Below are 27,991 nucleotides of genomic sequence, written 5' to 3' on the forward strand. Positions count from 1 at the left end.
CAGATTGGTGCCACTCACACTCACACACACACCCGCCCTAACCCTCAGCCCTCCAGAGCTTCCTGCCTGTGAACCGAAAGGGGGAGTGCGCGACTCTGGGCCTGTGGCAGGTGCTCTCAGAGCCGCAGTCCTCCACTTCCTGAGGAGGCAGCGCCAGAACAAAGACGGCAGAGACCCCTTTTCTCTTCATCGTGCCATCCGCAGCTGCCCCGCCTCTGCCTCCCTGCCCCATCCTGGGAGAGAGGACAAGATGAAGTGGAAGGCGCTTGTCATCGCGGCCGTCCTGCAAGCTCAGTTCCCAGGCACAGGTAAGGCCAACACGGCGATGGCCAGGAACTTCTAGAAACTCTGTGTGTATGTATCTGGGGGGCAGTGGAGGGATGCTGAGGTACTGGGGTCTCCCCAGAATTGAATCCTATCCTCACCAAATCAAAGGGCTGCTGAGTGGGGAGGAGTCCGGGCCTGAGCTGGCATCTGCCCCGTCACGGCCAGGTTGGGCATCAGTTCAGAGCCAGCTGCCTAAAAACACAGCTGCCCCTGGTACAGATTTTTCCAGTGATAAAGAAGAGAGAAAAGTCTGTGTAAGGGAAGGACCAGGAGGAAGGAAGCAGGAGGGTAACTGAGGCAGGCCCAGGGTAGAGAAATGGAGAGGGTATGAAAGGAAGCTGGACAGGATGGGAAACTATCGCCCAGGCCATTTTCACCCTGCGATGAATCTAGTTTCTGTGTCATTGTCTTTTACCCCCTGGCTGGCTCTGTCACTTGGCCTCTTTCTTTCTGCTCTTGTCAACAAAGAACATTTGACCTGAAGGGATCATTAGGTGCAGGCTTCCATAGGGCCTTTGTGCCCTCACGGCCCAAAGGTCCAAGTCTGGGCTCAGCCCTGTCATGGCTGCCCCTGTGCCCCTGGCCAAGGGCTACCCTGTGATGCACCCATCCTGGGTTCAGTGACTCACCCACCGCCCTCGCCTCGGTAGCTCTCCCTCTGAGCCAGAAAGCCAGCATTGTGGACAGAATGGAGAGGTCAGATGAGAGGACGTGCCTTGTTAAGTCACCACCACTAGCAACAACCAACCAAGAAGAGAAACTACTCTTGACCTCGTTCCCGTGGATGTGGATGGGAGCCTGGCTTCTCTGCAAGCCATTAGCTTCCGTCATGTTTTCTAGCCCAGATAACAAGAAAGATGACAAGTGAAAAGGGGACAAAATGCTCAGGCATTTGGCATTGTTACAAAAAGCAGGACAAGATGCAGTGGGATCTAAAAAAACCAGGGGAAGCAGTCAGAATGTCCTCCCTCCACCTGACAGCTCACCCAAGTGTGGGAGTTTGTTCAGGGATGATATGGGAAGGATAGGAGAGGCTATCACAGCGGTTCTCAACCTTCCTAATGCCGCAACCCTTTAATACGGTTCCTGTGGGTCGCAACCCACAGGTTGAGAACCACTGGATCAGCACTTGTGTTCCTACCAGGGACCATGGCACAGCCCTGGCCAGCACCTCGAGGCTTTAGAGGACTGTGTAATTGCAGGGTTTGCTGCAAGATCATAGCTCTCTTCTCAGAAAGGCCTGATTTGCTATGAGTCACACTGTGTTCTGGGGTGAGGGCACCAGAGAAGGCTCAGAGCAGTCTGTCCTTGAGTTCAAGGGACGAGAAGATTCATAAGCCTGGGAATTCTGGGATTTCGGGGGAAGTAGCTGAGGGCAGACACTTCAGACTCTGGGCTTCGGGCTTGGGTCACTGCTGTTGGGAGGTAATTTAGCCTTTCTGGGCCTTTCCTTGCAGTGTCCTCACTGGTCTTTGCATTAGGCTTTGGGTAAAGGCAGGGGCAAAGTGCAGTTAGAAAAAATGAAAGGCTGTTTGGGTGGTGGTGGCTGCCAAGCATGGTAAACAAACCCCACCCAGCAGACAAGATGGGGGCCGTGCCCCATTTCCACAAACGGGACAGGCAAAAATAAGAAACACAAAACTTGACATTGACTGAATTTTTCACTTTGTATTGCTTACTTTGCCTCTGTGGAGACTGACACTTTAGCTATTTATAGAAGAGGGTAATAGAAGAGCATTTTCAAATTGTCCTAGCCCAGAAACAAGGCACGATAAGGCCAGGGGCGCTCAGAGGGCCCCCTACTAAGGGCTGCCATGGCGTCGTGTTTCCTGATGGTACCGCCTCCAGTTCCCCCAGAGGGAAGGCTGCAGACAGAACGGGAGCCAAAGTGTCCTCTCTTTTCTTGCCCAGTTACATGATCTGTCTCTTACACCTTTAAAACATCTATTTTTCATTAAGCCTTTTTTCATGTGCATTTCTTCACTTTAGAAATGCTTAGATCATTGATAAGGCCGTGAGGACAGGAAGAGGTCTCCTTGAATGAGAGTCTGCCGAGATGGCCAGCAGGCGCCGAGGCCAGCAGCTAAGATGGCACCGGGTATCATGGGTGCATTTCTGCCTGCCAACCCCTCAGCTCCCCAGTACCACAACGCCCTGTCCCACAGTGGCCAAGAATGGACGTCGTGGTCAGTGTGGCTTTTGTCTTTTTTCCAGTAAGGAGACAGAAGCAGCTCTGCCATGCAGGCCCAGGAGACACAAGGCTCCCGGGGTGGTGAGTGGCCCTGCTTTTAGGAAGGCAGCTGGCTGCAAAAAGGCCAATCTCAGATGCAATCCCAGCACTGCCACTTCCGATCTGTGCCACCTTAGGCAAGTTACTTAGCCCCCCAAACCTCAGTTTTCTCCCCTCTAAAGAACAGGTCCTAATCCCCTCCTTGCAGAAATGTGAAGATGAGAAGTGATTGTAAAATGCACAGTAGCCAGCCAGTAAATGGAAGTTGTGTTTATCATTACCATTATCACAACGTGGACTGTCTTAGTCTCAAAACCCGGAACAGGAGATGGAAACCCATGGCTGAGAGTCTCAGTTTGCTCTCGACTGTGTCGTAAGGCAGCAGTGGGCATTTTCTCCCTCTGTGCAACCCAGTTCATCCGTCTTCTGATTTCTGGGCACACCCATCCTAGCATGGAAACAGAGCAGTGATCTCAGGGGTAGGAACAAAGCTTCATCTGGTTGTGGGATGACCATTACATCCACCATTTTAGTTTTTTTAAAGACTCTTGCTCTGTAGGAGAGTGTTTTCCCAAAGTGAAAACACGTCTGAAAGATACGTAATAGAAATAGTCAAGGGGGTGGAAATTAGAAACAAAATCCACCTGGTCATCACTGGTCAGGTCGGCCACATGGATTCTGAGGCCAGGTGGTCGGTGGGGGTGCACAGTGACTAGGCATCTATAAGCAAAGTCCTGGAACACTAAGTCTTTGCTAAAGCTGGTCGGAGGGGAACCTGAGGCAAGGTTTTAAGAGATGCAGCTTAAGTCTTTCATTGCTGGCGTTTTCTCCATTGGTTTGTTTTTGCCTGCCATGGCTGGCTCAGCTCAGCCCAGTGAGCTGCTTAGTTTTTCGACTCACCGGCCCTGGGATGCTGTCTGCTGCTGCTCAGCACCCCCAAGAAACAGTCGTAGGCAGCCCCGGCTTAAGTGAATAACCACCGCTATGATCATTAAAAAATTCTTTTTATTTTTGCTTGTGTTCTTTAAAAATTTATTTCATTTTTATTGGGTGTACACTGTTACTTTCTCAAGTCACACTGCATTGTGTCTTGTGTTTTGTTTAGAAGGGTCCGGGCACCGTGAGGGGACTCTCTCGGATTAGAGTTGTCTAAATGTGTACTGTGCGAATCCTTTTTGTCCCTGAGCCTTATGTATCTATGAGTCAGCTAAACACCGGGAAGAGTCCAAAATGAATTCCTTAGCTCTGCTTGGGTGAAGGCAAGTGCTTATTAATTCCAAAGTGGTGGTGTTAGTCAATTCGAGCAAAAAATAATAATCATGATCATCATAATTAAAGCTGTCATTTGACCTGTTGTTTGAAACCAAATGATCACTTTAGTTACCGCCTAGACGCAGCCTAGCTTTCAACCTAAAAAGTGACTCTAAGTTCCTTAAGGAAAAAGATGCCCCCATCTCGCTCGCAGCTATGCCCCAGCGCTTAGCATAGTACCTGGCACAGAGTCCAAGTGCAATAAATATCAGCAAGTATTTGGTGAATGAATTAAAAGGTGGGTGAATGAAGGGAATCTAGAGCTTTCCAGAAGATTAACTTTAAAGGTTTATTTGGGGAGTATATTGAATTGACATTATTTAGACCTTTACGCTAGAGAATTTAGTATGTGTATTAAATAAGGGTCTTCAAGAACAAAACAAAGACCAGAAATTAAACTGGCAGACAGGACCATTGGAGTGAATAAAATGATTCAAAATAAGTTTCAAGGATGGTTTCAGGCATAATCCTGCCATTATTAAAATGTTCTCATCACACCATGTAAAATTTCCACCAATAATTTTTTAGATTTCCAAAATAGATAATTTCCTATGATTCGCCTGACCCTGTAACTGGATATAAAGAAATATATTTCTTTTTCTGATTTAACACTGGGGAAAAGCAGAAAATAAACAAGGTTTCGCTATTCAAGATTGTTAACTAATAAAAGGCCCCAAGGACAAAAAGACTTTGTAGATTATGGCATAAATCACGGTATTCAATCACTCAATTTCTTCAAAATATGGAAAGAAAAAAAGGAGGGAATACCTAACCAGTGTATTCTGGTTTGATCTAGGTTACCAAGTAAGTATTTCAGGTAGCTATCATTTTTTTTTTCTTCTCTTAATTTCAAGTATTTTAATGAAAATATCATAAAATCATTGAAAGAAGTAAAAATGTTCTTAAAATCATAAAAAAAACCCAATAACTTTTTATTTTCACTTCTTTATATTCTTTTCCAGCCTTGTTCATAAACGCATACATATCTTTAGGTAGTTATCATAAAAAAGATTCGTGTGCTTTTTTCTTGCTATTTAACAATAAGCATGTATTTTCATGCTTATCCTTTGTGATTACTTCTAATTGCTACGTACATAAACTTCCATAGAGTATGTGCATCATATTTTCTTCTTTCTTCTTTTGGGACATGTCAGGCATATTTCTAAGTTTTGATATTATAACTAATACCGCAAGAAAATTTTTTCATATGTATCTTCTGTTACTTCCTCGGACAAATCCAGGGCTGACAAAAGATAAAGTAAAAAAGGATTTTGCAGGATACTTTAGACTTCTGGTGAAAAGAATACTATTGAGGAATGAAAGTGTTTTTCTGTCTCTCTGTTACCACCTGCAAGTGTCCCATCTCCTCTGGAGCAGACAGTGTGGTGGAGAGAAGGGAGCCTCTAGGGCCAGAAGGATCTGCCCCTAAAACCCCAGTTCCTCCACAACCTTTCCCTGTCACGAGGTGCCCACCTCTGAGCCCCGTTCTTCCTCTGTAAGATGGCGGCTGTAATGTCTGCCTCATGCAGGGTGCTGGGGAGTGGAGCTACTTGGAAGGCCATAGCCATTAGCATGCGTGCCTCAGTTTCCCAATCTACAAAATGGAATTATTTCCCTAATATGCTTGCTTTTTCTTCCCCGTCACTAGATTGCAGTGTAAACTTGTGCAGACATTTCTCTGTATGCTTTAGTTTTCTCATCTGTGAGATGAGAATTGGTGAGAGGGTTGAATACCCCTTTTAGCCATGAAATGAATTATGTGTGATCTTGGAACTGCCACGTTTTTAAGACCATTTAATCACCCAGTCCCCTATGCCTACCCTACCCCTGCTGGTGTTGGCTCACGGAATTTGGGACTTAAGCTTCATTCTTCCCTGCTGCTCTAAATACTTTGTTTCATGGAGACTCTCACATTATCACAGTGTTTTTAACTATTGAGTGGGAGCCTCTGTTGTGAAAAATTCAAGCTCAAAGGCCAACATTTTCTGGCTCCTACGTACACCTGTGTATTGGCTGCAGATTTATTGGAGGCCACACAGAGACTTTTGTTCATGGCAACTGACTTGAAGAGAAAGCAAATTGCTGTCTGAAGCAGCCAAACTGCAGTGGTGGAAAGATGAGAAGTTTCAGTTAGGAGTCATCTTTGCTTGCCTGTTATGATCTGTGCCACTCAGCAACTAATTTTCAGACTCAAGGAGAGAAAAAATAAATAGAAAGCATCAGAACAAGGACAAACAGACCCGGTGCCTGGTCCAGACTGCCATCCTCTGAGTGCAGCCCTCTCTTTTTATTGGCAAGACATTTCTTGATACCCTTGCTTATTCAGTCCTCATAACCATGCTAAGACAAGTGGCAGAAAAAGCACTAGGAATCCCTTTTTATAAATGAAGAAAATAAGACCCAGAGGGGTGGTGACTTCCCTGAGAGCAGAACCAGCCTCCAGACAGTTTCTCTGAGCACACACTCTCAAAGCTCTGGTGGCTGCCCCACCACGTCTATGCACTAGCATGTGCTGGTGACTGAATTCTGAAGCAGACTCTTAAAGGTATTCCCCTTTGTAAGTATTTAATATTATTTTCCTCTCAGTGTTTGCGGCAAGAAATAATTAATTATTTCGGCTTGGCACCTGTAGCACAGTGGTTATAGTGCCAGTCACAGACACGGAGGCTGGTGGGTTCAAATCCAACCAGGGCCAGCTAAACAACAATGATAACTGCAACAAAAAATAGCTGGGCATTGTGGCAGGTGCCTGTAGTCCCAGCTACTTGAGAGGCCAAAGCAAGAGAATCGCTTAAGCCCAAGAGTTTGAGATTGCTGTGAGCTGTGACACCACAGTACTCTATCAAGGGCGACATAGTGAGACTCTGTCTCAAAAAAAAAGAAAAAGGGGCAGCGCCTGTGGCTCAAAGGAGTAGGGAGCCGGCCCCATATGCCAGAGGTGGCGGGTTCAAACCCAGCCCCAGCCAAAAAAAAAAAAAAAGAAAAAGAAATAATTATTTTGATGCTGAATATCCTCATGTAATATACTTTTTTTTTTTTTTTTGGCAGTTTTTGGCTGGGGCTGGGTTTGAACCCACCACCTCTGGCATATGGGGCTGGCACCTTACTCCTTTGAGTCACAGGCACCACCCATGTAATATACATTTTTCTTCTGAGTAGGAAATACTGGGTTGTTAATATAGAACTATGTTTTTCTCTGACATATTTTTGTAGTTCTGAACTTACCTCTTCTCCCTATCTGATAAATCTATATTTTCCATTTTACTCTTAAATAAATATCCCTGTTTTGGAGCTTTTCTTAAGAGGAATGGGCCCCACTTTGCAATTCAACCCACTTCTACATGTGCAGATATACCCGCCAACTTGACTCACGCATTGGTGCAAATAAAAATGTAAATTAAATCATATTTGAGAGGTTTTGGTACTAGATAATTGCCAGTAATGAATCTATTTGGTAAGAATATATCTTCATTCAATACAGAAGGTTATAAGTGTATGAGGTTTTCCAAAAAGAATAGCACACTGTTACACAGACTTTTGGATTTTTACTAAATCCTTCAGGAGTGGGAGAGTTGTCTTGGAGGGACTAATGTCCATCACCAATTCGTAATTATTTACGTCACATTTTAGCCTTGGCTCAGGGAGTGCAAACCTGTGTGCTGTTGCCTGGAGCAAAGCAAACCACGGGAAGAAGGTTGATGTCCGGAGCAAACCGCATGAAGCCTTGCAGAGCCCAGAAGGCCATGTCCGTGACTCACAGTGTGGCTGTCCCCAGAGCTGACTGGGAGGACGGCTGGGGAGGGAGGAAGTGTTCAGGTGCTTCAGTGGGACATTTGTGGTGGGTTGTGGGTTTTGCTAAATCCCGGGAGTGGGGGAGCGGGCTGGGAATGTTAACCCACACCACCGTTCAGCATGAAGTAAAGCCCTGCTCCCCTCTTTTGCTATGGCTATTAGAAAGTTAACTGTGTCCTCCTGTATTCCTCCAGTTCCCCCGTAAATGTGGTAGCTCTAAGATATAATGTGAATTACGGCCCTGAGCTAGACCTGCCCTTTCATCATCAAGGCTGGTAGTGATGATAGAGATTTGGAGGGACAAAATGCTACAAGGGAAAGAGCAGAAGAGACAGGCTGGGGGAGACAGCGTGGAGGAGGCTGACCGGCCAGCGCAGCCTACTGAGAGGGAAGGACGTGAACTGGTGACTCCATCCTGGGAATAGCCCGAGCCCAAGCACTATGGGTTGCAGGTGGGTGTGGGTGTGCGGATGTGGTGGGGGCGAAGGAGCCCCAGTGTGCGTGCTGCTCTGTATTTGTGTATGTGTTCTGGTGTGTGCATGCAGGTGTGTGTGTCATGGGAGCTGGTACACATATACACTCACCCGGGTGCTGACGATGTGTGCCTGTGTCTGCCGTATGTGATTTTGTGTGCACACCTTACTGGTTTTATGTGTATGGAATGTGTTATTTAATTGGAGTTTAGTGGGCAGCAGGCCAGCTCCATAGAAGGAAGGACAAATGTCGCTTGAGCTTTCTGGGTAGCAATCTGAGCGGGCAATCTGGGTAGCAGCTGGAGCAGACATCACTAAGCACATTCCTGGGAGTCTATAGAGAAGGGAGACGAGGAAACTTCTGTCCACATTGGAAGGTCTGGGATCATCGAGGGGTGGGAGAGCTTCTTCGTGGCTGCAAAGACTTCTCAGGTGGTCTGCCTGACTCCCCCCGTGCTCTCTCGTCTCCCGCGTATGCCCTGTACTGTTCCTTCTTTGCACCCTCCTTCCTCCCAAGCTCCCCGACTTAGAATGCAGACACTACACTCCCTTCACCCATGGGAACCTTGTCCACCCCTTAATTCTAAGCTCAGCTGTGTGGGAAGCACACGGGCCCACTGCTGACATTGTTAATAGTATTCAAGTGACAAAAGAAGATGGAAAATTGTTGTTCTCAGAACTCAGGGTTAAAAACCTGAAACAAAGATTTCCCTGGGGTGAGCCATGCCCAGAATGGATGCCCAGTACACAAATAGTTTCAGAAACACTTCCTGGCAACCAGAAAATGTTATCAGCTCCCCCAAGTTCTCACTAGTTCTTCCCAGGGTGGCCACCCTGTGTGTTTCAGCCAGAATAGTCCAAACAAATTGGATGCTTTCCTTTCTTCAGACGAGATTAGCAAGCAATTCACTAAGGTGGCTCCTGGTGACCTACTTTGGCCATCAAGATAGTTGATATAAACAGACTGATAGTTATTTTTTTAATATCTGATTATTTAAACCAGCCGGCCCCTCAACCAACAGTGAGTAAATATTTACCAAGTTCCTCTCCTATGCCTCAAGTCAAACAAACAGCCGTGTAGATGGTTGGAACCAACAAGCCCATTGACCAGGCCAGTGTCTTGGAGATGAATACTGAGGGATCGCGAGCCCATTAGTAAAAGAAAGTTTCCCTTGTCCTGGAAATCATGTTCTCAATTTTTGCAAAAAAAAAAAAAAAAAGTCTGAGTTTGCCTTCAGGCCCACTTCTTTATGGTATGGTCTAATTTTCATCATTGTGTGGGCCTGTGCTAATTTCCATGCTGAGTTTAATAGCAAAAGAAGTGTATTTTGGGGGGATACCACCCAGGACAGTTTTGAGGTAGGCTAGAGCGTGTCGGAAATTCTCTTTTGATTTCTTCAGAGTTGAGAGAAATCTTTGTCTTTTCTCCCACTTAACTATCAATGCTTCAAAGCCCAGACCTATATAAAATACACAAATGCTTTCTGGACAAAATGAATCTTGTCCATTTTCTTTGGGTTTCGGTGGGAACAATAAAGATTGAGCTACAAAAGGTTGGCAAAGAGGATTATTCTTTTTCTTTCTATTAAGCATAGAGGCTTCAAAAGAACAGCTCAGAAAGTCAAATAATTGTATCCACCACCGCTCACCCATCCATCTCCCTGCTGACCTGGCCTGTGAAATCCCTTTTTAAAAACTTGGCTGGCTCTCACCTGACCATCGCAAATGCTGTATTGTTAAATGTTCCCATCTATAATTCCATGAGGGAGACTGCTATAAAGCAAACTCCTTCCATTTCAACGGAGCATCTCATCAGGGAATAGCTCTTTGGGGTGGGAGTCGCGGGGTGCCTCTAATTTTCAAAGCTTTGTAATCTCATGTTGAAGAGAGAGCTACTTGGAAACCAGAAATGGACTGTGAATAGAGTTATGGTCTCAAGTTCTTGCCATTCAAAGGGGCCAGTGGGGAGGACACAGAAGGGAAGATTTAGGGAGCAGTTTTTAATCTTCATGACAGTTTCTTGATTTCGCTGGTTTGGAAAACACATCCGTTAGTTGTTAGCCATGCCTCTAAACACAAAGTCTCAGACTGGAAGCTGATTTAATTCCTGGCTTGGTTTCAGACCATAGCGTCCTCAGAAAATTCCCTCAGCCGTTTTAAAGAGCAGAAAATGGCTCCTCTATGTGAAGAGATGATGGAAGGATTTGTTATTTAGAGTTTTTGGGGTTTTGTTTTTAATTTGGAATTGAACATATGCTACCAGCATTCAAGTCTGGAGTAATTTTGATAAGAAAAGAAATCCAACTGGCCAATCATCTAAAATGCAGTGTAAACGATGATCACAGGAAAACAATATTGGGTTGCTGGTTCTTCTCTGTGGCGTCAGAAAAGAGGCCTGGTTTGCTCGGTTCTACATGTTGTTCCTGCAGCGTCTCTTCAAACCTGTGATCTTTCTCCACCAAATTTGACCCTTGATCATTACCTTTATTCTTTCTTTTTGAAGGTTAAAAAAAATCCTTTTCAAGGGCGTATACAATAAATCTTGGTTAATGGGATACTGAATTATATAAATTTGAAATAACATGGTACAAAAATTAAAAAGGTCTCAGTTTATGTGCAATATCCAAAGTAATGTCACTCTAATTTTATATTAATTCGTGCAAAGCCTTGAGGAATGTGCCTCTCACGTAAGGTGTAACTATCTTATAGTCAGAAATGACTTGTGATATCGTCATGATTAGGCTGGGTGGGGTCAGGGATGCTGTCGCTGGCTTTTTACCCTTAGTGATAAGAACGGTAGACATCGCCTCTCAGGGAAGATTTTTCTGTGATCAGAGTGGGGCTGGGCCAATATGTCAGAATCACAGAATATTTGAAATGAAAAGGGTCATAGACCCCTTCAAGTTCCACTTATAGATTTTATCAGGGTAGAAATGATGGCCCGGGAGATCAAGAAATTGCTGCATAGTAAGTGAGGGCAGAGTCAGCACTTGAACCCGAGACTTTTGATTCTTGCTCTGTCTGTCTGTTGTACCAGGCTGCCCTGTGTTAAATAAATGGTGCTCCTGGAGCTGACCATGTGGGTCTCAGGTGTGTGTGATGAGGCCCCATATTGGAATGGCCACCACAAAGGAGCTACAGGTGGCTAGTCTCCGTTAGCTCAGCCTGAATGCCCATGAGGCCATGGTGGTGGCAAAGTGCCACCTCCACTGGCCAGAGGACAGCCTTCAATTATTTCAGGGGTTGCAAAAAGGCTTTGGATCATCCCTACAGCAAGGAAACCCCTCCCACCCCCCACAGCCCAGAGAGCTGTTGACCCTGCTAAAGACCCTCCCTTGGTCTTCCTCCACTCCAGCCATTACATCCACATGGCCAATGTCCTTTAGATTTTTTTTACCCTGTAGTGCCACAGTCCCTGATCTGCCTGCATACAGATCGACAGGCTGCCAGAGGGCTCGGGGTGGCCCTTGTGCCTTGCTTCACGCAGCTGCTGTCCTGTGGCCTTCTGGAGAAAATGAAGTCAGCATTCCCCCCAGAGTCCTTACAGGACCAAGGCAGGCAGGTGGACAGGCAGAAAGAAAGCTATAAACACACACATACCTGCAAACACACATGAGTAAATATAGCCGGAGTGCTTGTTTGTATAGATGTTCAATAAGTTTAACAAGTGAACCAGTGCCCCCAAATACCTTATGTTGTTAATATATCTAGGCTTAGAAAATTTAAGTTATACCTCAACGAAGTAGTTTTTAAAACAAAAAATTGTCAGCCACATACAGGGGCACCTTCACTCACTAGGGGAGGCCCTGAGAAAGTTTTGTGCAAGAAAATATTCCAACAACATTTAAATCTACTCAGGAGACTGATATTTAAAGGAACACTGGAGTAAATTCTTTCATATTTTAAGAACTCATTTTCTAATTCAGTTGTTTTCATGAGTGGGAGTTTTCATTTATTGGATTTCTATAGAATGGACAGATCATGATAAATTTTCACAAAGAGGGATATGCCCAGATTTTCCCGTAAGCTGTTTGCCAATGGATGGGTTGGCAGGCTAGGTCTCTAGGTTTTGGAAGAGTTTACTTTAAAGACTTTCAATAAAGCCCATTGTCAGTAAGATTCCCACTTTCCTACCTTGGTGGCCCATTAATGACAAAGCAGGACAGAGAAATGCCTCTTTGTGCTGGTAAATCAGTGGCATCTCTGATTCTCTGCTGAGACCACTCAGGACTACCGTGACTATAAGGAGGGTGACTCTCTGATCCTAGGCCCTGGCAGACAAACTTGCCTCTAAAAGTGATAGGGTGTCCTGTTAGGCCAAACTAGTCAGAGAGAGAAGACTAAAACCACGTAGAGAAAAACAAGTAGTTTTCCTATTAGTGTGTTCTTTTTCTTTTTTTTTTTTTTGTGAGACAGAGCCTCAAGCTGTCGCCCTGGGTAGAGTGCCGTGGCATCACACCTCGCAGCAACCTCCAACTCCTGGGCTCAAGCGAGTCTCCTGCCTCCGTCTCCCAAGCAGCTGGGACTACAGGCTCCCACCACAACATCCAGCTATTTTTCTTTTTGGTTGCAGCCATCATTGTTGTTTGGCGGGCCCAGGCTGGAATTGAACCCGCTATCTTAGGTGTATGTGGCTGGCTCCTTAGCTACTTGAGCCAAAGGTGCTGAGCCCCTATTAGTGTGTTCTAATAATACATTTCATTGTCAGAAATATTATCAGAGATAAAAATAAAATACAGATAGTGTAGCCATGCATGAATTAATTCTAGATGTATTTTCTGAGCAAGCACTATCCCAGGCCAGGTGCCATCCTGTGACAGTCACAGCTGCCACTCTCAAAGAACTCATGTCTCTAGAGGAGGATAAATCTGACCAGCAGCAAGGGCTAATGCCTGTCGGGAGAGGCTTGTTTGATGTGTTGTTTACATGTGTTAAGGCAACTGATCCTGGGGTACTTTCACTGATGTTCCCGTTTTACAGGTGGGGAACTGAGCCCCAGAGGCTCATGACTGGCAGGAACAGACCAGTCTTTGTCTCCAGGCAGCCTGGCCCCCCCAGCCATGAAACATGTTGCATGGGGGATGCACCCTGCACTGTGGGAGTCTGCCTGATGTTTGGTCTGTGTGATATTTGCTGTACACATGGCAGGGAGAGTTGAGGTTTGTTTGCTCCATGAAGAAGGGAGTCAGAAAGGGCAGATCTGGTGGCTGAAATAAGACGTTCTTCCCCGGGAGACCAGGAAACACCAGCTGTGGCTCTCTGTCACCCATACCTGCTCCCTGAAGCTCACGGCCCACCCTCAGGCTGGTTCTAAGATGAAAAGGCTGAGGCTCCTCCCACTCGTGGCCCTCCGCTCTGACATGGAGCCCACCTGTCTTCCAGGCCAGGTCCTGACCTGCTTCCATGGGGCTTGCTCCCGGGCAGACCTGTTGCTACCTGCTCAGATGCGCCTGTCTTCCTCATCCCAAGGAGCTGGTGCCTGAAGACCTTGCTCACTGGTGTTTATATCAAAGACACTGTTTTTCCCAAATGTGTGCTGAAAAGTTAATACTGTGCTGCAAAAAGAGGGAACCAGTAAGCACACTGAAGGAGGGTTTGGGTCGTTGTTGGCAAAGGCAGGATTTTCCTTTTCCTTTTTTTTTTTTTTTTTTTGAGATACAGTCTCAATCCATCGCCCTGGGTAGAGTGCTGTGGCATCAGCCTGGCTCAGTATAACCTCCAACTCCTGGGCTCAAGCAATCCGCCTGCCTCAGCCTCCTGAGTCCTAAATAGCTGAGACTATGGGCGCCAGCCACCACCCTCAGCTAATTTTTCTATTTTTAGTAGAGATGGGGTCTCGCTCTTGCTCAGGCTGGTTTCAAACTCCTAAGTTCAAGCAGGCCTCCCACCTTGGCCTCCCAGTGTGCTAGGATTCCAGGCATGAGCCACCATGCCTGGCCTTGTAGGACTTTTCTAAATCTTCTATCTGCAAATGGGCATCAGACGTCCCTGGCAGAAGGAGGGAGATGCTGTTACACGAGGCTGTGCAAATTGATTCCCCTCATTTGGCATTTGGTTTTTCAGGGAGCACCTGTTAAGTGGCCTGAGAAATACAGGGCTAGGCCCTGAGAGGGGCCCTAAGAAGGTCAGGCTGCAGGAGTCAGAAGCGTCCTGGGGAGGGAGGACTTTATGCAAAGAGGAGGAGAGGAAGACACCCAGGAAGGGAAAACTACTTGACCAGAGGCAGGGCCACAGCCTGCAGACAAGTGCCCCGTGGGAGGACCTCCTAAGTCCTGATCCTTTTGGACGCCCCACCCCGTAGGAGCAGGTGTGGCTGCTGCCCCCTGCACTATAGCACCGAGCCACCTGCTCCACAGCCTCCTGGAATTTTCCAACATGATGGAGTTCCAGTTGTTAGCAGGGCCCCTAGCTTGACACACTCCCCTCAATGACTTCTGTCCCTTTCCTGCCTCACTGTCCTACTGCATCAGTCTCCTGGGGCTGCCATGACAAAGTACCACAGGCTGGGTGGCTGAAAAAACAGAAATTTGTTATCTCACAGTCCATGATGAAGCTGTCGGCAGGGTTGTTCCTTCTGAAGACCGTGAGGGACAATGTGCCCTGTGCCCCTCCCCTGGTTTCTACGGTTTGCTGGCGATCTGGGGCATTCTTTGGCTAGGAGATGCATTACCTCAAATTCTACTTTCATCTTCACTTGGTGTTCTTCCTGTGTGCATATCTATCTCTCCATGTAAATTTCTCCTTTTTATAAGAACATCAGTTATATTGGATGAGGGCCCAGCCTAAGGACCTCATCTTAACTTGATCATCGGCAAACACTCTCTTCACATTCATAGGCACCAGAGGTTAGCACTGTCAACATCCTTCGCAGGGATAGAATTCAACTCATAACACCTGCCAGTCCTTCCTGGGATTGTCTCCCAAATAAACTACCTATGCTCTAATCTTTGTCTCAGGGTCTGCTTCTAGAAGAACTCAAAGTAAAACACTCCCTCCTTTTGGGGGGAAGGGAACAGTCTCTTGCTGACCCCCCAGGTTGGAGTGCAGTGGCATGATTGTAGTTCAAGGCAGCCTCTAAATCCTGAGCTCAAGTGATCCTCTTCCCTGAGCCTTTGAGTGGCTGAGATTATAGGTGTGAAGGGGCACCATGCCTTCCTAATTTTTTTTTTTTAGAGATGAGGTCTTGCTATGTTGTCCAGGCTGGCCTCAAAATCCTGGCCTCAAGCAACCGTCCTACCTCTGCCTCCCAAAGTGGTGGGATTATAGGTGTGAGCCACCAAATCCAGCTAAGATTCCCTTTTAAAGATGGTACCTTGGAGGTACAGAGAGATATTTTCCCTAGTATCATGCAAGAACTCCCTTGGGAAAAATTCTCAATTTAGGTCAGCATTGTAATTTCTTTTTCTTTCTTTCTTTTTTTTTTTTTTTTTGAGACAGAGTCTCATTACGCCACCCTTGGTAGAGTGCCTCAGCATCACAGCTCACCGCAACCTCAAACTCTTGGGCTTAAGCGATTCTCTTGCCTCAGCCTCCCAAGTAGCTAGGACTACAGGCACCTGCCACAATGCCCGGCTATTTTTTGTTGTTGTTAGTGTTGTCATTGCTGTTTGGCAGGCCCAGGTCGGGTTTGAACCTGCCAGCCCTGGTGTATGTGGCCGGTGCCCTAGCCTCTGAGCTACAGGCACCAAGCTAACATTGTAATTTCTTGTTTAAACACAAGAATATGCTTCTCACCTTCTCCTAAGACTATCTGGAGATGTTGTTTCTCTGGTGGCTCATTTTTTTTTTTTTTTTTTTTTGAGCTCTGACTGCTGTCTGCCATGCTGTGGCTCATAGGGAGAGAGAAGGGTGTGTTCTTCTGTTCACAGGGGTGTCTGGCATCAGGCATCATTAAGGCAAGAACACTTCTCGCTTACCACACACACATACTGCTTTCCAGGCTGCTTTGTCTGCCAAGCCCCTGCTGAAATGACTGGCACAGTTGCAGATTGTGGGGTTGCTGAGCCAGCTCTGTCCCCTCCTCATCTCCGGAAGATGGAATAAATGCGTGTCAGAAGTGCGGGTGCCTCCCATCGGGAGCACCGGGGTTGCCCTTTAGAAAAACATCGCCAGCACATTCTGCAGTCTCGAAATGAGTGTAAGTGGTAATCCAAGCAGCAGGGCTTATTCTGGGTTTCACACGGTTCTACCTGCTTGGGGCCCTCTTGTTCCCTGTTCCAATTCTGACATCTCGGTCCCATGTAGCTGTGATCTGAACTGGCAGAGGGACCCTGACAGGGGAAGAAGCCAAGGTGACAGCTGTGGCCCACCCCACCTGCCTTCTGCGTGGCTCCTTGGTTGGTGAGGGAAGAACAAAGTTGTTTTTCCAGGTCACAGCTGCTGGGGGTCCACCCGAGGTGTGGGGGTTGTCCCAATTCAGTTCTGTGTCAAGAAATGCTTCAAACGCGTTCTCCCTGGGAAGAAGATAGGAATCGACCATTTCTCTCTGTAGCTTTCCGTAGTCAGTAGGAGTTTGGGAAGCTGGATTAGGGCTCAGCCCTGACTTGCAAGGCAAGACTGTGTGAGTGTGTTTTAGTTTAGAGGAAATTTTAGTTCTGGTCGAGACCTGCTTGTTTACAAAAGAGATAGATATATAGGCCAGGACTAGGGATGGCCTTGGTTGTCTTTGTCGTTGCAAGAAGATGGTGGGCGGGGGTGTACAGGGAGGTGAGAGGCAGGGAAGGGACAGGAAGGTGTATTAAAAACGTATTCATGGGAAATAACATGCACTTCTGCAATTCCTTTCCTCTTTCTGTGGACAGAGCAGCGTCTCCGGTGGGCTTCGGACGTGGGCGTGGGGGTTGGGAGAGGAGGATTCCCTGCTAGCTGTGGCACTGCTTGTTTGTTGGTTTGTTTTTTGAGACAGAGTTTCACTATGTTGCCTTCAGTAAAGTGCCCTGGTGTCACAGCTTACAGCAACCTCAAACTCTTGGACTTAAGCAATTCTCTTGCCTCAGCCTCCCAAGTTGCTAGGACTATAGGCACCCACCACAACAACCAGCTACTTTTTTTGGTTGCAGTTGTCATTGTTGTTTAGCTGGCCTGGGCCAGGTTTGAACCCACCAGCCACAGTGCATATGGCTGGCATCTTAACCACAGTCCATGGGTGTCCAGCCTGTGGCACCGGTTTTGTTCTGCTGCTACAGGGCCCCTCCTGCTACAGAAGGCTACTGCCAGGTTCACCTGCTCAGCCAGGAGCCTGGTGAAGGCTCTGCTGATGTGGGAGGAAGGAGCTACACAGTGAAGAGGATGGGCTTCATTTATTCCAGACTCCTTCCCCTGTTGCCGACTTTGTCACTTACCTTGAACTTCCATCTCTAATGGCATTGCTCACCTGCCTAAGCACACCTGGTGTTCCCGCATGCAGGCCCTCTCCTTCCCACGACCACCCTGCAGGGTCAGCACTGGTGTTCCATTTTATGTGTGAGAACATCTACATGGCTGAGAGATTTGTCTTGGGATGTGCAGCGAGTCAGCAGTGCAGGGTCCTCACTGTGGAGCTCCATCACTAAGACAGCTCCTGAAACAGTGTCATCAGAGCAGGGGGCTATGGTGCTGGATGTTGAGGCCAGACCTCAGTCCCCTCCTTCAGGGGAGGGAGCCCCCACTCCTCCCAATAAGGTGTGAGACAGCCTGCTTCAGCCTCTCCCCTGAGGCACAGTGACCACTGCCAAGCCACCTACAGCCAGCCTCTCCTGACAGCCCCATCTGCCCAGGTCCCACCCACTGATGTGTGGTGACTGGGGTTGGCTGCCATTGACCAGCAGCTACATGCAATACTTCCTGGATTCTCTGAATGGGTCTGGGAGCAGGTAGTCTGAGGAAAGACCTGTCCTCTGGCCAAGTCCCCTCCCTAGGGCTGGCCGATCATGGCCGATGTGTAATGTAGTCTGCCTGACGTGTGAAAAAGATTGTTTCCCAGACTCTTCTCCATTCTTCTTGGTGTTGCTCACAAACCTGCCTCCCACCCCGCTTGGCTTTGAGGCTTTGCAGCCCAGCCCAGCCCAGCCCAGGCCACAGTGATCCCTCACTGAGCTCCTGACAGTTGCCACCTTCCCTCCTCAACCTGTGGTTAAGAGCAGGGGCTCTGGGGCCATGCTCACTACCTTCAGTACCTTGGGGCTCTCTTACTACCTTTAGTACCTTAGATCTGAAGCTCTTCATCTACAACATGCCTGTTATCTACCTCAAAGGGATTTTGTAAGGAACAAGCCTTAAGATGGATGAAAAGTACTGGGCTTGGTGCCCAGCACCTGAGCTTTCAACACACACTGGCTAGTAAGATTGTTGGACCGTGTTGTTGCTAATTGCCGATTCATGTCATCTTCTAACTTTTACATTATTAATTTTCAAAGCTAAACTTTGCTTTTTTAGCTGAAAATTTCTTTCTTTCTTTTTTTTGAGACAGAGTCACCCTTGGTAAATTGCTGTGGCATCACAGCTCACAGCAACCTCAAACTCTTGGGCTTAAATGAATCTCTTGCCTCAGTCTCTCAAGTAGCTGGGACTACAGGCGCCCGCCACAATGCCCAGCTATTTTTTGGTTGTAGTTGTCATTGTTTGACAGGCCTGGGATGGATTTGAACCCATCAGCTCCAGTGTACGTGGCTGGCGCCCTAGCCGCTGAGCTACAGGTGCCAAGCCTGCTAAAGATTCTTATTTATTTATTTATCTGTGTCCTAACCCGTTGGACTCCCTGAAATGATAACCTTGTGGTTGAGCACTGGTCAGCACACTCTCTGAAGGATCAAGTAGTAAATATTTTAGGCTTTACAGGTCACACAACCCCTATCACAGCTCTGCTGGCGTAACATAAAAGCCGCTATAGACAGTATGTAAATAAATGGGCATTGAGATGTCCTGATAAAACTTTATGTATAAAAACCAGCAGCCCCCACCCGGACTGTGCTTTGCCGACTGCCAGGTAGGAGCAGTGGGATCAGAAGTGAGATGGCGGGGTCCAAAGCTACCTCCTCTGCTTCATACCCTCAGTTTTCAATCTCTGTGTGAGAGGAGACCCCATCAGTAAGCATCAGCCCACCTCTGCCTGTTCCCACCCCCAGCACCAGGCAGACACACAGCTGGGGTGGGTAGTCGGCCTCAACACGCAGAAAGCACAGGGGCCAAGTTACAACAAAAATGACAGACCTCTGTTGAGGGAACAAACTCAAGGTCTGTGACCCTCTCACTGAAGTGGAATGGAAAACCAAATGTGATTCAGCTGGCCTGATGATAAAAGCATCTGTTACTATTCTCTGATTTGCTCTGCTCGTGGAGAGTTTAGTCATTGGGGTTTCTATTCTCAGGAACTCACAGCAGATCACAACACACAGTTCATTTGTCCTCACAATAATTCTGCTCCGCATAACAAGGTGGGGGGGGGGCAGTTGTGAGAAACCACGTGGGTTAGAATTGCTGCGAGCACTTTGACATCATCAAATAAAAGCTAGTAAACAAGCATGCCTACGTGGGCCACCTCTCTAATTCACACCAGAAGCTCTGGGTATAATCAAAGAGTGGCATATTCTGTTTCAAACTTTTATAACCTGTGAAATTGTGTGGACTCGGAAAGGAAAAATCCAGCATCCTGTTAAGGAAAGATGACAATGGAGTAGAATTAAAAAGCAATCTGAGTCTGGATAAAAGTGGAAAGAATTATTGTAGGGCGATAAAGCATCAGGTAATGTCAAGAATTCATTGGTAGGAAAACGCAAAGCTTTGGCACCAGTGTTGTCTGCCTGATCACCCCAAACGTGCTCATTTTAATGGGCTGTATTGTCCTCTTGGAAGCAATAATTTCTCCTTTCGGTCACGAGTAAAATAACTTGGGTTTAACATTTTTGTCTAATGATATAAAGAATATTTCTCACCCAGGAGAAGGTTTACAACCCTAACGTGGGGTAAGCTCACAAAGATAACCCCATGAGGTAGAAACCCTGTGTGTGTGACTGTCACTGGTTGAACAGTTAGATCACACGTTGTAGTTTTACCAAGTGCTTTTATGTAACTGATCACATAAAAAATCTATAGTCCTGGGGCATGTGTGGGTATACCCCCCTTTTACTGATGGCACGCTAAAGCTTAAAGAAGGTAAGCAATTTGCTCAAACTGGTTATCGATAGAGTTGGAATTTGAATTCCACACTTGCGGATCCAAATGCTGGAGGATCAAGTAGTAAATATTTTACTGCTCTCTCTCTGCACAGTTCCTCATCAGCAGTTTATGCCTAGATCCCTGTGGCCTGGGGGGATGTGGTGCAAGGGGGCAAGTCTGAGTAACCTTTTAGGAAGGAATACCCTGTACTAAAATTTGTACCAGAGCTTCCATTATTACACATACTTTTCATTTTCTATTTGTTTTCCTTTTAGAGGTTAAACTTTCCATTCCTGACTTTAACCCAAAGAAAGGCTAAGTAAATTCCAGGGGCCACTCTTTAAAAAGACAAGCTGGAAAAAATACACAATGCCCACTGTCTACCCTAACAGGATGTGGACATTCTCAGTCATGGCTAAATCGGCACAGTTTTAACCCTAGCAACCATTTCCCAGAAATAAAACAGCTGCCCTTTCTGATCTTTGGTTAGCCTGCTGTTGGATCAAGTTCCTCTTGATTAAACGCTTAAAGCAGGGTTTCTCAGTCTCTGTGTTGTAACATTTTGGGGCCATATAATTCTCTGCTGTGGGGGTTGTCCTGTGCATTGTAGGGTGGGGTGTCAGCAATATTGCGACCTCTACTCCCTAGATGCCAGTAACACCCCTCAAGTTGTGACAACCCCCAAACATCTTTAGATATTGTCAAATATCCCCTGGGGATGAAATCTACCCCTGGTTGAAAACTAGTGGATTGGAGTCATAATTTTGGTTGGTCAGTCACTCAGGCCATGATGGACATTCAGGATGACCTCCTTTTGGTCATTAAATTCACCAAGAGGCTAGTCATCAATCCACTGCTCAGCATTAGCTGGAATGATGACCTCAGGGGTGCCATGTGCACACGGCTTTTGGAATGGTTCTTCCCAAGGAAGACAGCCATAAGCCACGGAAAGCAACCAGTTAACTTTGGGCATCCCCAGTTTGCAAGTGCCTCCTTCTGTCTTCCATCTGCAATTCCATCTAGATGGTGGGGTATGAGGAAGGTCAGCTTTAGCAGAAAGTGGAAAAAGCATAGATTCATGAAGCAATCAGACCTAAATTAAAAGTCTGGCTTTATCGCTACCTAGCTGTGTGACCTCGAGGGAGTTCCTCTCTGAATCTGTCTTTTTCTGTATAAAATGAAGATAATTTGATTTGCCTTGAAAGTTTGTTGAGAAATTAAAGACAATGCATGTAAAGGGCCCAGATGAGTCTAGGCACATAGTAGCATGAATGACTGAACAGACAAGTGGAAGGGCCAGATGGAGTGCACACAACTCCACCAGGAAGGCCAGAGCGCTTATCTACCTAGGGCTGATCTCAAGGGCCTGCAGGTGATCCCGGAAGTGTGTGCGCATCTCCAGTGCCCTTGAGACGCTCCCCACCTGGCCTCACCCCAGTGTTCCTCTGACGCTTGAGGGACCCAAGCATTTCAAAACGGAAGGTTGGGAAAATGTGGATTCACGTAGAAAGACACCAAGGCATTGTTGGTTTTAGCAGCTAATCTGAAGTGGGGTTTAAAAACAACCAAATTATCTGAGCTACAGAGGGATAGAAAAGCAAACAGATGGGCAGCCAGCTGGGCAGCCCTCAATCTGAGTGGTGCCACAGAAGCTGCTGCCTTTGGGCATGGCTGTGGGAGAGGCTAAAGGACAGGGAGGGGCAGCAGAAAGCTGCCAGCCCAGGGTTCACACGACCGAGCTATGGCACCATGGTTCATCTGTAGCAGGGTCTGTGGCAGGTACAAGGGACGAAGGGCTGGACCCTCAGGAAACTGGCCAAGACAACTCTAGGTCAAGCTGTGAAGGAAGCTTTCTTGGCCTCTTCTCTCTTCGCCCTAGGGCATCATGGCATCTGTGCTTGACAGAGAACCTTGAAGGTCTCTTTTGCCTCAACTATTTTAACTCCCTGGCCGGAGAAAGGAGGCTGCAGAATGGCAAAGCTGGTGGCTGCGCCGGAAATTGTTGGTAGAATCCAGGTCCTGAGTGGGGTTAGGGGTCCTTAAAGAGGGAGATCTGAGTTTGTTCCAGTTGAGAGTCTGTGATTCTAGATCCACCGCCCGGGAAGGACTGCCAGCCCAGGGCTCCTTCTGCTGTGCCAAGCCACCTCTCTTGTTCTACAGCTTATTTTAACCCCTACTGTCTCCAAATCAAATACCAACAACATTTACAACTTTCATGTCTGAATTTATCTAATGCTGCCCCTAAAAGTAGTAATTTACCACCGATAAAGTCTTCTCGGCCTCATTTTACCAAAGAAAAAGAGAACTAAGCAAAAGATGACCTGGCAGCCAGTGATCCCGCTGCCTCCTCTCTGAAATGAGATGGGTCTTCTTTTCTGCTTTTAGAACCTAAAATACAAACACTTTAAAGGATAATACCTATCATATTTGACAAGGCCAAAGCATACTTGCTGCAGAAAGCTTGGAAAAGATAGAAAAGAACAAAGAAAAAAAATCCTTTCCCCCTAAAGACTCATTAGTATGTGGGTGGCTATCTTTCTGGGCTTGGATATGTGCATTTAATTTTGTGACTGTTCTTTTCACTTAACAATAAATTGTGGCCATCTTTCCCTGTCACAAAATGTGTCTCTACATCAATTTTAGTGCCTGCAGAATGCCATAATTTATTTCACCACTGCCTTTTGTTAAATATTTAGATGGCTTCATGTTTCGACACATTATGAATAATGTCACTGTGGACATCCCTCTGCATACATCTGGGCCCGCATTCCTGGTTGTTTCCTTGGCATATACTCTCGCTAGCAGGGTTACTCTGTCTCCCCTCACTGTCAGTGTCCCTGATCCCTGGCCCCTGCCTCTGGTGCTTTTGTGGCCCAAATTTTGCATTCTCTATCTCCCCTGTGAAGATTCCTAAACTTCGGCCTAGCTCCGTCCGACAGAGAGCCAGTGTGTGACAAGGTGCACATCACACCCCAGCCTACTCTCCAATGGACAGAGCTGATGACCGTGGAGGAATAGCCCTCATTTTGGTCCTTGTTTAGACTTCCTATCTTTCCTTGTAGTGTTCTGGCTGTGTTCCTTCTTGAAGGTTCCTGGGAGGTACCTCCAAGGTCATCTGGTCCAACCTTTCATCCAGCAGAGCTGAGCTGGCACTCAGCAGCACCTTCAATGGGTGAAAACCCAGACTTCTGGGAACATTTCTGTGACGAACAACTCACTACGTAATGACCTTCTGCTTTATTCCACAATTCTTGCCATGCAAAATGAGCACACACACACAAACCACTACTAACACTATTCATTCACTTATTTATTCAACAAACTTTTTTTTAGTACCTACTATATGCTAGGAACAATTTCTAGGTGCTTTGCAAACAACCATGAACAAACTGAACCAAAGGAAAAAAAGAAATCCCAAACCACATAGAGCTAAACTGTTAAAGACAGAGACAGGCAATAAACAAGGTGAATAAATAAAATACACAAGGCCAGGTGCAGTGGCTCACTCCTATAATCCTAGCCTTATGGAAGGCCGAGGTGGGAGGATTACTTGAGAGGGCAGGAGTTGGAGACCAGCCTGGGCAAGAGCGAGACCCTGTCATAGCCAGACCCTGTCTCTACAACAACAAAAAAAATTACCTGGGTATTGTGGTGTGCACCTGGGCCTAGCTACTGGGGAGGCTGAGGATCCCTTGAGCGCTGGAGTTTGAAGTTACAGTGAGCTGTGATGATGCCACTGTACTCTAACCGGGGTGAAAGAGAGAAACTCTGCCTCCAAGAAAAAAATAAAAATAAAAATAAATAAAATAGGCCGGGTGCAGTGGCTCACATCTGTAATCCTAGCACTCTGGAAGGCCAGTGGGTGGATTGCTTGAGCTCCCAAGTTCGAGACCAGCCTGAGTGAAAGCAAGACTCCATCTCCACTAAAAATAGAAAAACTGAGGCAAGATGATTGATTGAGCCAAGTTGGAGGTTGCTGTGAGCTATGACACCATGGCACTCTACCCAAGGCAACAGCTTGAGACTCTGTCTCAAATAAATAAATAAATAAATAAAATATATAAATAGTTGTGATAAGTGTTAAGAAGGAAACTAACACAGGGATGATTCATAGGTGGTGTTGGGGTGGTATTGGGAGGATACAGTTTTTGTTAGGGTGTGCAGGGGTGTGCCACCAACAAGATGGCATTCAAGTTAGCCCGGAGGGAAGAGAGTAAGTAGGCCAGGTGGGGGCCTGGAAGAAGGCCAAGGGACAGCAGTGGAAAGACTGGTGTGTTCCCAGAACCGCAAAGAGGTGGCGTGAGTGAGGGGAAGGCTAGCAGGACATGAGGTCAGAGATACTGAGTTCCGGGGACTGCGGGGGAGGGTGACAACTGTGCCTGGACTTGAAGGACATTTTACTCTAAGTGAAATGGTGGTCAAGGACTTGGGGCAGAAAGGAGAGAATTTGATGTCGAGCAGGATCATGCTTGCAGCGGGGCTGGGGACACACTGGAGAGTAAAGGCAGACTTAAACCTCACTTAGTGGTGTTTGTTCAGCAAATACCTGCCGAGTGCCTGTGTGCCATGCGCTGTGTTTGTGGTCAGGATAAAACGAGAACACGCTCTCTCCTCTCCGGTTGATCAGTGTGACAACTACCCCCACCCTATTACGTAATGACACTTATACCAAGTGTCACGCTCTGAGCTGAGCACATCCTGTCCATTATTGCATTTTGCCTCTCAGTGACCCATAAGGTCAGAACCCCATGATACTCCCATTTTATAAATGAAGAAACTGAGTCTAAGAGAAGCTGTCTAACATATCCTGGACCACACAGCTAGTGAGTAGTCAAGAGGGTTTAAACACAGGACTATCTCACTCCAAAGCCTGCGATACTAACCGCTGTGCTGTTAGAAACTTTTTCTTACACTGAACTTTGAAAGTTACTCTAAGACAGCACAAGACATCTACTAAAATCTTTTAGTTGGCTGCCTGAGCTATCAGCCTGCCCTCCTTGGTATCTACCCTCTTACCCTATCAGAAGGAAGGGGCCAGCACTGCTTCTAGGACGTAAGATCCAAGTGGGGCTTGAGTGCGATAGCTCATCCCCGTAATCCTAGCACTCTGGAACGCTGAGGTGGGAGGATCACTTGAGCTCAGGAGTTCAAGACTAACCTGAGCAAGAGTGAGACCTAGGAGTTTGACGTTTGAGGTTGCTGTGAGCTAGGCTGATGTCACGGCACGCTATCCAGGGCGACCTAGTGAGACTGTCTCAAAACAAACAAACAAACAAAAACAAGTGGGGAAAGGGCAGGGCAGGTCTTCCAGGCTCTTTGGCCTCCAGACTCCGAACTTCTTTGCTACAGAATAAGGGTGATGGGGTTGGTCTCCAACCCTCCTTACATCTCTGAAAGCTACCAATGAGTCCCTGATCTGATGTAATCATTCCTTTGCTTCTGACGTTTGTTTTTTAATGAGAACTTTGTATTCTTCTTTTATAAATAATTTTTTAATTGACCAAAAACATAAGTAATCACACACTGTGACAGAGTCAAACTTCAGAGATTGAGTCCATACAAATTACTAAATGAAGAACAACAGCAATGACAATTCTCAGAGAGAAAAAATTCAAAATCTAGAGTTGCTATATTATCTAAAATGTCTAGGAGTCAACAAAATACTTATGAGACTGCAGAGAAACCAGAAAGTGTAACCAATATTCAGAGAAAAGGGGAGTCCATCTAAACTATCAGTGTTCTATATGTTTATTTTGGCAAGCAAAGACTTCAAAGCGGCTATCACAAATAAAAGTTAACAGAGACAAGGAACAACAGCTAGAGAATTAAAGTATGGTGACGATGGCTCAGCAAATAGAGAGTATCACTAGAGAAATTCAAATAATAACCAAAAAGCAAATGGAAATTTGAGAATTAAAAAGTAAAATAACCAAAAAATTCACCAGAAGACTTTCATATTCTTTAATAAACATTTCTCTGCATCCAGGACTTGTAGGAGACACAAAACGTAAAGCAAAGCTCCTGCCCTCTGAGAAACAGGACTCATCAGCTTTTCTGATACCTGAGACAACTCAGTGACATGGGCAGTATAAAGCCACAGTGCAAAATAAAACTAGAAAATGCAGCAAAAAGACCCCATACCTTTGAGTGAGCTATTTAGTACTTATTACCTGGCCAGCTGTTTCGTCTTCTGACCCTCACAGCCGCCCTGTGAGGTCTTCAGGGGGAGGAAGTTACCTCCTGTCACAGATGGGAAAACAGCCCAGGGAGCTATGGGAATCCTCCCAAGGTCCTGTTCACACCAGTGTATTGGAGCCCCCCTATTTACTGACCCCAAATCCTCTGCCAACCCAACACAGTCTCCAGACCCTTTCAGTTACCTGGCCATTCTTCACGTAGGAGAACATCTGACCCTTCAAAGATGAAACAAATTCCTAACCTGTTGGCTCAGGTTTTATTGAACTGGTCCTGGAGATTCCGATTTGACTAGTGCTATTTCTGTAGTTGGCAAACAACTCTTAGGAAATCATGTTTTATTTGCTTACCACCTCTATCCCCCCAAGCTTCCATCCTCTACCAGTCAATCCTGACCCAGTTATCCCTCTGCAGGTCCCGCTCTCCTTGTAACTCTGGGGACTCAGCCCAGATACCCCTAGCATGGCTCCATACTCTGTCCCCTCACCTTGCACCCTTGAGGGCCCCCACAGCTGAGCCCTGGGAAGAAGGTCCAGGGTCCCTGAGGCTGCACCTACAGACACAACAGATTCTGCAAAGGAAGAGCATATCCAGGGGTTCTGCTGATTCTGCCTGCCCAGGGGGAGTGCTTGGTCAATACTCTAGAGAAGACTGGCAGACACCCACTTATGGAAAAGACCTCAAGAATAAGAAGAGTCTCGAAATTAGGAGGCCAGCTTCTGATTCTGGGCCCTGCCCTAACTAGCTGGAGGGTCTTGGGCATATCACTTGGTGCCTCTGGTCCTGTTTTCCTCTGTATATTTCCTCCTAACATAGATGATTAGTAAGGTCCCTTCTACCCCCCAGACTGCCAAGGTTCAAATCCCAGCTCTGCCACATCCCAGCTGTGTGATGTCGGACAAGTTACTTTACCTCTCATAAGCCTCTGTGTCCCCATCAGTAAAATGGGCACAGTAACATCTATCTTCTATGGCTGTTGTGAGGATCCAAAGATGCACACATGTTAACCCACCACACAGGGCCTGGCATGGAGACAGTGCCCAGCCAAGTAACCATTTCTAATATGCTGATGCTTATTCTGTGATGCAGAAAGGGGACCGATGGAGAAGGAAAGGGAAGACAGAAGGAACAGAGAAAAGATGAAGGGAAATGGGGCAAATGCGGAGTAGAAAAAGACAGGAAAATTTTGAAGGTGGCCACCGGGAATAATTTTCACCTGCTCAAAAGTAGAATGATAAGTATGGACCCCCCAAATATTCAACCTATCTCTCGGCTCCCCTCCCTCTTTGCCCCCAGCAGAGTCCATCCTCCCCACCCCGTGATGCCTGTGGGGAGTGTTCCTCCAGCTTAACATGACTGGGGGGCCTTGAAAAAGGCGTGCTCAGCCTCCCCCTCCACACACCACCAGTGGATCCCTTTGAGATGACATGTAGTTCCCACCTCCTACTAGGGGTGAACTGTCAGCTCAAAGAAGGAGGTTTGGGAGGATGAAGTGTCCCCCACGTGGAGCTAACTTGGGCTGGGGAGGTTG

General features: G+C 46.7%; 1 protein-coding gene across 1 annotated transcript in view; it reads left to right on the top strand.

Annotated features, from left to right (window-relative positions):
* Positions 1-250: 250 nt before the first annotated feature.
* The window catches only part of CD247 (CD247 molecule), an 85,348-nt gene continuing 57,607 nt past the window's right edge, over positions 251-27,991 (top strand). Inside the window, exon 1 of the mRNA XM_023510818.1 lies at positions 251-308. Coding sequence (XP_023366586.1) covers positions 251-308 — 58 coding nt within the window. The remainder of the gene's footprint in view (positions 309-27,991) is intronic.

The sequence above is a fragment of the Otolemur garnettii genome, unplaced genomic scaffold (genome assembly GCF_000181295.1).
Source record: "Otolemur garnettii isolate 467f Iridium unplaced genomic scaffold, OtoGar3 scaffold00016, whole genome shotgun sequence".
NCBI lineage: Eukaryota > Metazoa > Chordata > Mammalia > Primates > Galagidae > Otolemur > Otolemur garnettii.